The sequence below is a fragment of the Aquarana catesbeiana genome, linkage group LG07 (assembly GCF_042186555.1).
Source record: "Aquarana catesbeiana isolate 2022-GZ linkage group LG07, ASM4218655v1, whole genome shotgun sequence".
Classification (NCBI taxonomy): Eukaryota; Metazoa; Chordata; class Amphibia; order Anura; family Ranidae; genus Aquarana; species Aquarana catesbeiana.
This window is the reverse complement of record NC_133330.1, coordinates 11,321,660-11,331,954: the sequence shown is the minus strand read 5'-3', so window position 1 is coordinate 11,331,954 and position 10,295 is coordinate 11,321,660. Positions and strand designations below refer to the sequence as shown.

Here is a 10,295-nt window from a genome sequence, read left to right as displayed (position 1 = left end):
CCAGATCTATCCTGGATAGCGACCCATGGGTTTTTGAAAAACAAGAGAATTGCTTAGTTACCGGGTTTCTATGTCTCCATATATCTAACCATCCCAGTTCCTGTAACAGCCTAGCTAGTGGTGTTGCCCTACATGGGCCTTGTGTTCCCGGGGGTGGGTGCTTGTCCAAAGCCGGGTTTAACCAGCTATTAAAGTCCCCTACAATGAGCATAGGGAGGTTCGGCTTATCTGTCAAAAATTCCAGAAGAAGTCGAAGCACCCGTGCATCAAATGGGGGGGGGGTATATACACACAGGCTAAAACACAGTGCAAGATACCAATGCGACAATGCAAAAATACAAATCTCCCCTCTGCATCTGTTTTAGAGGCAAACTCCTGGTAATCTAGGGATCTGTGTATCACTACAATCACACCCCGAGAAAAAGAGGTGTGAGTGGAGTGATAAGCCCATCCTATCCATGTGTGTTTTAAACAACTCCTGGTCTCCACAGTCAAATGCGTTTCCTGTAGGCATATAATAGCAGGAAAAAACTTTTTTAGACAGGTAAATATCATAGTACGCTTAAGGGGGGAGTTCATGCCCCTAACATTCCAAGAGATCAACGATGAAGATCCCGCCATATTAGAAACGTAGACATCAACTGGCTTGAGCTATCAGTGTACATCTGTACAGTGAGTCTATGGAGGCATTGATAAGCATATTTGCATATGGGTGGCGAGTTGTCAAAGAGGCTAGTACGCAAATTCAGGTAAGTCTCTGGATTGTAAGATAGTGCATATTGTAAACCACAACCAGGCATAACAGTGCCAACAAATTTTGTTTCTGCTGTAGTATGGCGGATCAATGACCAACATCCCCCACTGACGTCAATGCCCGCCAGTGCGGGGCAGGATAGTAGGATCAGCCAAAACAACTTCGTCGGCCAGGCCAAACATAGCCTGGCTGTACAGCCTAAAAACTGGTCGACTGTAAAAACTCGCATTGCCAACAGATCAGAACTGGTTCGCGTGAACAAAGAAAAATTAGAAAAGTCACAGTTTTTTTATCTCCAGCATTTCTATACATGAAATGTGTTCCCGGCATCTGGACAAGGAGAAGAACAGCTGAATAGGCTGAGGGGTGACCATAAGGGGTGTAGGTATGGACATCTACCTGGCCATAAGAAAAACCTCAGCATAAGCATACTCTGTGTTAACAAGGATCCTTGGTTGGGTGTCAGGGTCAGTCACCTTCCGCTTCTGCCCGATGATGTCGCAGGGCTTGTTCGTTGTGATCTAGCCACATCATTGCATCTCTGGGTGATTCGAAGAACTGTGCATGCCTATCCGCCGTCACCCATAATTTGGCCGGGTAGAGCATAGCGTATGGTAGTTGCAGGGCTCTCAGACGTTTCTTTACTTCCCCAAATTTCGCTCTGCTTCTCTGCACCTCAGCCGAGAAATCCGGGTTAAAGGACACTCTGACACCATTAAATTTTATATTTGCCTTCTCACGTGCACATCGTAGTATGGCTTCCCTGTCACGATAGTGCAGTAACTTTGCCAGCATGGATCTGGGAGGGGCTCCCTGTGGGGGGGGTCTGCCTGGGACTCGATGGGCTCTCTCGACTGTGAAGAAAGGGGAAAATGCATCCCGGCCAAAGATCTCAATAAACCAGTTCTCCACAAAGGTAGTGGAGTCCTTACCCTCGGATTTTTTGGGGAGCCCCACTATGCGGACGTTGTTCCTACGTAAACGGTTTTCTGTGTCCTCAGCTCTGTTGTATGTGTCTTGAGCCATGCGGTGTGCAGCTCTGGCTTCTTGTGCAAGTGGAGGGATTTTGTCCTCTATGTCACTCACTCTGCTTTCTACTGCTGTAGCACGTTCCCTGACCTTTTGCAGGTCCTGTCTGAGAAATGACATCTCCTCTCTGACACCCCCCAACTGGTCTTTCATATCATTAACTGCAGCTGTACACATATGAACTGCTTTCAGGATTTCAGCTAATGTAGGTTGCTCCAAAGTCTCTGGGGTGTCTTCTGAAGGGGGGGAGGAGGGAGGGCGAGTGACTTCCTCCATGAAAAGGTTAGGTGTGCTCACTGTGTCCATATCCCAGTCTGCTTGTAAGGTCTTGTCAGTCTCTCCCCCTTTGTAAGCTGACCCCCCCTCGTCTGCTGTCCCGGGGCCCTGTATTTTCTGGGCATAATAAAGGATATCCCTGTACTGTTCCTTACCCAGAGGCTTCATAGTTTTCTTGCTGCTACTGTCTTTCAGCTTATCCACCGTCCGGGGAACGCGCTGAGTCAGGGCTGCAGGCGCGGCGAAGCCATCTTGGAAGTCCGGTCCCGCCATCTCCAACAGGCCTCGGCGGGTTTTCCCCCTCGTACAGAGGGCCGGCGGTGGGTCCGGGGGGTGCTGGGGCTCGGTAGCCAGCTGGGGGGCCGAAGAAAGCAGGATCAGCGATGCCGGGGAAGGATCAATACACGGATCAGGCAGGAGCTGTGAGAAGTGCGTCCTCTCACATGCCGGTCTTGGCCACGCCCCCCATGCGATCGCTTTTCAATACACTCCAGTGCTTGTTGATAATAGATTTAATTTGTCTATGTTGTATGGAAAATGAAGTTATCATTGACCACTTCAAGGATTCCTTAGAATCCTGGCGAGGTCTCTCTGTCAACATAGAGCTCCTCTCCACTTCCAAAGTTCTTTGTAACTCCTAAATCCACTTCGACCTGGTCATATCCTTTATCACTGAACCTCTGTCTTAGAATGCAAGCTTGTTCCTTGAAAGTCTCTGTGTCGGTACAATTTCTGCATAACCGCAGAAACTGGCTCCACGGAATCAAAACATAACCAGGAACTGTGATGACAGCTGTCAATGGGAATGAACCCATTGCGATCAGTAGGTTTGAAACAGGCTTTAAACTTAAACTGACGTTCACACATTTCAATTTCCAAGTCTAATGCAGCGTACACGCGGTCGGACTTTTCGACCGGACTGGTCCGACGGACCGAGTCCGGCGGACAATCCGATCATGTGTGGGCTTCATCGGACCTTCAGCGGACTTTTCCAGTCGAAAATCTGACGGACTTTAGATTTGGAACATGCTTCAAATCTTTATGTCATAACTCCGCCGGACCCAGAAATCCGCTCGTCTGTATGCTGGCATGGTTGGTGGGGGAACTAGGAACACTGATCTGAAGATTTTGTTGATGGAAACCCCAAAGAGACATAAGACGTTAGCGAGTGATTGAAAAAGAAGAAAAAAACAGATCAGACATGAAACATAATCAATTGTATATAAAAAAAGTTTTTACTAAAAATATATCATTATATAAAAAATATAGAACATTATTATGATATAATTTACACTACAGATACATAGTATCAATATTTATTTCCAATGATACTCGGTAGTTTTGTTTAGACAAGTTATTTAGGACCAACCTAATAGTCATGGCAGCCAAGTTTTCCAAATCTAACAGATATGAGCACTTTAAAATATATCTCCAGGACAGTTAAATATATTTCTAAATCTATCCATTCAACTCTTCCCTTCCTGCTCCTGTCCTGTTTCAGTTGTTTTGGGATAATCAAGAGGCTGCCCGTCCCAGTGTCCTTCTGTCTATGGTTAAGGGATAACTCCCTGCAGAGACGTAGCTAGAACATTCGGGGCCCGAGAGTAGGAAACCATGAAGGGCCCCCCCCCGGCCAGGGCCCTTCCCACTGATCCCAGGGTCCTTTACTCCCATTGTGGGACCCTTTATTACAGCCCTCTTCCTACCATTTTGAGGTTCCCTCCACAGTATGGGACCCCAGGGCCCGATCGTAAGCGCGACCTTTGCGACCCTGGTAGTTCCACCACTGGTGTCAGTAGTTTTTTATTTTTGTTTATTTATATATTTTTATTTATTTTTTTTACAATTTAATTTTATTTATTTACCTATTTATTTTTAAGAATTGTATTTTTCATTATTAAATAAAAGAAAAAAAAACAATATTAGGACCCCCGTTGGTGGAATATCAGGGGTCTAAACAGACCAGAAACACAGTTTAGCTCAGCTAGTTAAAAAAAAAAAAAATTGATCACTGGCTCTATTCATTAAGTCAAGGAAGGTGTCCGTAAATTATACAGCGGGAGAGGGGGGAACCTGGCAGCGATGCGGAGGGGAGGTTTGAAGAGAGCACACAAGGGCCCCAAAACAGACCAGGAGAGAGGAAAGGGGTGGCATATAGAGGAACTGATTCATTTATTTATCACCTGTCGCAGCTGAATGCCTGCATAAGGGAGAGAATGAGAAGCATTCAGCGGCTGCATGAAGAGATTGGTTCCTCCACATGCCACCGCCCCTCCTATCCAGGTGCCCCCTGGAGCATGGAGCCAGGACGCAATCGCTGCTGTCTACTGCTTGACCAGCCTCGGGACTACAGTTCCCCTTCCTTGTTTCAGCCACTCAGTCCCAGTGCCATGTGCCCAGGAACTATAGCATCATGTTCTGGGACCTGAGGGCAACCAAGTACAAGTAGCCTTGTTTTCATTAAATGCAGCTGCTATAAGCAAAAGAAACACCCGCCATCTATCATTTCTGACCTAGTGTCCTGGGCTGTGCATTATACTTTGGAGGTGGAAGCCGCCAATTCCTGTTGGAACACCTTGAGTTCAAGGGCTCTTGGGGGGAGCCTCAGGAAGCCCCTCTCAGTGTCTGCTTTTGACTACTTAGCACAGTTGAATATTGGTCAGCACATTGCATTGCAGTATTCCAATGAAGCTTGGCCATTCTCTTGACCATAGGCTGAAGTTCAGACTCACTTAATGAGATACTATTTTACGTCAAGCCCATTTAGAAGCGTTGAAAAGCCAACACAACTTTCAGAGTTAAAGCTAACAAAAACCAAGGAAGTACAAGAAATCAATCTTTTTAAACACCGTAAATGCCTCTTTAGTCATTGTCCTCCATAAAATTATTGTTCGGGATCTTTTCTTTGCCATTTCCTGTTGGCTTGTCTTGCATTAGCCAAAATCAGTTCATGGCTTTAAATTCATATTTCGAATGCAGCTGGAAAACTGGTGGCTTTTCCTTTCATAATGTGATCCAGAAGGCATTGGTAAGATTGGCTTATCTTCATGTGTTATTGTGCTTGTTGCCCTTCTGAAGAAAAAGGACTCGTGTCTGTTTCCACCACGAAGGCTCGTTGAAGGGAATCCTTGATGGAACAACATGTGGTCTGATTACATATTTTCCCAACAAGGAAGTAGATATAAGGGTTGATGACGCAATTAGTGACCAGCCAATACTGACTAATAAAAACCAGCTTGACTGTTTTCAGCACATTACAGAACACTAAAAAACGAACAATATTTAACGGCAAGACCGATAAGATAAAGACAATGACTGCTACAATGATGATGATATACAGCTTAGGAGAGTACTCCTGACCGACGGTCCTCCTTATTTTGTAGAGCAAGGCGACGCTGGAAATAACCATGAGCGGTAGACATATCCCGATCGCAGACACAAAAATCATCACTTCAATCGTTACACATTGCGCCTGCTGACTGGTGTAAGCTTCTGGATCACACAAAATGACTTCAAGGAGGCCCTCCAAGATGCCAAGGAGCCAGAGAACAGCGCACGCCATAGTGGAGAACTTCTTGGGGCGACAAGTGCGATACCAAATGGGGAACAGGATGGAGATACACCTCTCCACGCTGATGGCTGTCAGGATGTTTTTCCCAGAATAGACCAGGGGGTAATATAATGTATCCACAAATACATAGAAGGGACACGTCACTTTAGATCCAGGATGTAAACCAAAGAAATTGCTGATCTCGACCATCAACGTCAACATCACCACTGATAGCAAGAGGGTGTCAGCCACACACAGGTTGGCGATGTAAACTGTATATTTGTTCCTCTGGATCCTGAAGCAAAGGTTCCAAAACACGATAATGTTTCCCACCAAGCCTAAGACACAAATCCCGATGAAAACACCATCTACGATAGGGAGCAAGAGTTCAGGAGCACCTATGCACGTCCAGAGGTCCTTTTTGTCTGTCTCATTTCCACTGGTGAAATTCATGTTGTCCTTTTTTAGTGGAGAGTATCTTCTTCTTCCACCTGTATTAAACATATGACATAGCTATCAATGAAGAAGAATTACTTCCTTTCATTAACAATACATCTATATATAAGCTAAAAAGTTAATTCAATTTCTTCTGGTTTCTTTTTTAGATTTGTCACAATGTATCTAAGGCTTAAAATGTACAGTGCTGTGAAAAAAGTATTTGCCCCCTGATTTTTTCCTAATTTTCTATTTTTTTTTTTTTTTGCATATTTTTCACACTTAAATGATTCAAATCATCTAACAAATTTTAGTATTAAACAAGGATAACCCGAGTAAATAAAAAATGCAGTTTCAAATGAAGATTTCATTTATTAAGGGAACAAAACTGCCCAAACCTGCCTGGCCCTATGTGAAAAAGTAATTGCCCCCTTTGCTAAATCATGAATGAACTGTGATTAACCAAATTCTTTGGAAAGCTGAGTTAACTTTCACTTGCCACAACCAAGCCTGATTACTGCCAAACCTGTTGATTCAAGAAATCACTTAAAAAGAAGTTGTGCGACAAAGTGAAGCACGCTAAAAGGGTGAGAAACAACGTAATTTAAAATTATCAGTCGGGAAAGGGTTATAAAGTCATTTCTAAGGCTTTAGGACTCCGGAGAACCACAGTGAGAGCCATTATCCGCAAATGGAGAAAACTTGGAAGAGCGGTGAACCTTCCCAGGAGTGACCGACCTACCAAAATTACTCCGTGTGCACAACGGCGACTCATCCAGTAGGTCATAAAAGAACCCAGAACAACATCTAAAGAACTGCAGGCCTCACTTGCCTCAGGTAAGGTCAGCATTCATCATTCAACAATAAGAAAGAGACTGGGCAAAAATGGCGTCCAAGGGAGAGTTCCAAGTGGCTTTCCATGGAGTACCCGATGAGGGGCCTGGAGCGTCAGAGGGGGACCCCAGAAGAAGAGGACCTGGGCTGCTCTGTGCAAAACCATTACACAGAGTGAGTAAGAATAGACATGTTTGCTTTTTTAAGTTAAAAAAAAACAAGGCTTTAGTAACACTTTAACTCTGCTGGTCAGGGTTTCCCGGGCTTTTCGGGGAAGCACCGCGCTCTACTGGGGCACACATAAAAAGGGAAGGAACCACATCTCGGGGGCGCCATAGTCAGGGCCATCTTTTTTTGGGCCCATGAAGTCCAAGCATTGTATCAAGGCACAGATCAGAATCTTCCAGAAGAATAACCATCTCTGCACTAATCAGGCCTGTATGGTAGAGTGGCCAGACAGAAGCCACGCCACAGTAAAAGGCACGTGACAGCCCGCCTGGAGTTTGCCAAAGAGCTCCTGAAGGACTCTCAGACCATGACAAACAAATGGTCTGACAAAACAAAGATTGAACTCTTTGGCCTGAATAGCAAGCGTCATGTCTGGAGGAAACCAGGCACCGCTCATCACCTGGCCAATACCATCCCTACAGTGAAGCATGGTGGTGGCAGCATCATGCTGTGGGGATGTTTTTCAGTGGACAACGACCCTAAGCACACAGCCAAGATAACAAAGGAGTGGCTACGGGAATGTCCTTGAGTGGTCCAGCCAGAGCCCAGACTTGAACCCGATTGAACATCTCTGGAGAGATCGGAAAATGGCTGTGCACCGACACTCCCCATCCAACCTGATGGAGCTTGAGAGGTCCTGCAAATAAGAATGTGAGAAACTGACCAAAAATAAGTGTGCCAAGCTTGTAGCATCATACGCAAAAAGACTTGAGGCTGTAATTGGTGCCAAAGGAGCCTCACCAAAGTATTGAACAAAGGCTGTGATACTTATGTACATGGGAGGAGCCTGTGATACTTATGTACATGGGAGGAGCCTGTGATACTTATGTACATGGGAGGAGCCTGTGATACTTATCTACATGGGAGGAGTCTGTGATACTTATGTACATGGAAGGAGCCTGTGATACTTATGTACATGGGAGGAGCCTGTGATACTTATGTACTTGGGAGGAGCCTGTGATACTTAGGTACATGGGAGGAGTCTGTGATACTTATGTACATGGGAGGAGCCTGTGATACTTAGGTACATGGGAGGAATCTGTGATACTTATGTACATGGGATTTTTTTCATTTTTAATAATTGCAAAGATTTCAAACAAACTTCTTTCACGTCATTATGGGGGATTGATTGTACAATTTTGAGGAAAATAATGAATTTAATCCATTTTGGCATAAGGCTGTAACCTAACAAAATGTGGAAAAAGTGAAGCACTGTGAATACTTTCCGGGTGCACTGTAATGGTACGTCGCTGGACTTTTGGTGGTTATATCCCACCACCTTCCGTGGCTTGCTCTGGCTCTCCTGTCCCACCGAGAGACCCGAGCGACCAGCGGGCACGTTCACCGGCTGGTCGGGAAGCTTAACAAAGCCGAGATCGGCATTGATCGGCTCTCCGCTATAGTAACCCAGAGGCGATGACCTGACATCACTTCTGGTTTATCCGGATGTCAACGGCACCATTTAAAAAAAATGTAAAACATTCAAAAACACAGATCTTGGTGATCTGGATGCTTTTAAGGGCAGAGGAGAAACCCTTTGTTTATTGTGTGCTATTCTCATATTCTCACTCAGATAACTTATACTTCCTCAAAGAATAAGAAAAATAACTAAACATCATGATCTCAGAAGAGGAGAGGGTGATGTGCTTCTGTCTATACCCATAAACAATGTATAGCCATCTTTGTCCAGAAGAGGAACTTTACATTTCTGACAGGCTGGTACACGTAAACCTTTCTGTGACAAATTGCTCAGATCCATGTTTGAGTCCCCTCCTCCACGGCTTGTCATCCTCTCTGTATTTCCATGCTCTATCTCAGTGGCTAACCCACATTTTTTCATCTCCAGCCAGAGCCCTTATCTCCAAGCGCTGGAAGTCCACCACAACCCTGACCATCCTAGAGTGAATTGCCAAAGTCTGCCAGATGATGAGAATGAAGAAATGAGAGCTCGTCAACATGATGCACATGACTCCTTCAAAAACAAATGGACCCATTGGATTATTTTCAATGACGGATGAGTCCCGGGCACTCGCATGTGCCTTCTAATATAATTTTCCATTTCTTTTTCATCTGCAAATACACTATATGTGAGGGAGTGCCCTTTCATACCTCTGGCCACCCTGGTAGCCATTGGTGTAAGTCACTTAGCCCTCGTCCCTTAAATGATATCTACCCACTCCACTTCAACTCAGAGGTTGAGCCTTACCGTAACAGTATACCAGAAGCCAGCAAGTTGGTTGTTGGGTAGACCTATTGGATCCTCAGTGTTGATGTACTTTGTTATGGACATGTATCCGATGGCTCCCAAGGCCCTGGGGTTTGTCATCCCCTGAGGACTGGAGGGCCTCAATTACGAGGACCGGCTGCAAACATTCCATTTATTCTCGCTGGAGATGCAATGCTTGAGGGGGGGACATGATAGCAATCTACAAATACCTGAATGGGGATCCCAGCATAGGGAAAAAAACTATTTCGTCCCAGGGAGTGTATGAGGACATGGGGCCACACCTTGAGACTGGAGGAGAAGCGGTTTAACCTTAAACTGCGCAGGGGGTTCTTTACTGTCAGGGCAATAAGGACGTGGAACTCTCTCCCACAATTGGTGGTGCCTGCGAGAAGTATGGATATTTTTAAAAAACTCTTGGATGTATATTTAAAAAAACACAACATACAGGGATAAGGGAAATTATTATAGACACTGACACACATACACCTACACAGGTTGAACTGGATAGACTATTGTCTTTTTTCAGCCTTACCTACTATGTAACTATGTATTTTGTAAATTCATAAAAATTAAATAAGATAGTGGATCTCACCTGTAAAGGGTTGCTTGTTGACTCCAGGTAATGATCTATATCAGTTCATCCTGTTGCTCTTAGGCATACAATGCTTTCTTTCTGGCAATGAGATGAAATACAGGACTTAAATATATATCTGCATGGGGTGGAGTGACATGACACACGAGCCGGGCTGACTCAGGACTTCAGTGGAAATAAGAATCACATTCCTTTGAATACAATATGACGGAGTTCTGGGTGATATACTAGCATTCTATCACATAGCTAGAGGATACCAATGTATAGAGTACGATTCCCAATAAGATATCATAATGACAAGTAAAGCAAAATTATCTTGGAAATCTCACATATAAAGCCAAGAAAAGGCCAAGGTCAAACCATGAAGTCA

General features: G+C 44.7%; 1 protein-coding gene across 1 annotated transcript; it reads right to left on the bottom strand.

Annotated features, from left to right (window-relative positions):
* Positions 1-3,165: 3,165 nt before the first annotated feature.
* Positions 3,166-10,014, bottom strand: LOC141102372 (proto-oncogene Mas-like). The gene is made up of 2 exons (XM_073591325.1): positions 9,926-10,014; positions 3,166-6,100 (listed from the first exon to the last, which is right to left on the bottom strand). The coding sequence occupies exon 2, from the start codon at positions 6,060-6,062 to the stop codon at positions 5,112-5,114; it is 951 nt and encodes a 316-aa protein (XP_073447426.1). The 5' UTR covers positions 6,063-6,100; positions 9,926-10,014; the 3' UTR covers positions 3,166-5,111.
* Positions 10,015-10,295: the final 281 nt, after the last annotated feature.

Coding starts and splice junctions, on each gene's coding strand:
- LOC141102372 (XM_073591325.1), bottom strand. CDS start 6,062: ATGAATTTCACCAGTGGAAATGAGACAGACAAAAAGGACCTCTGGACG.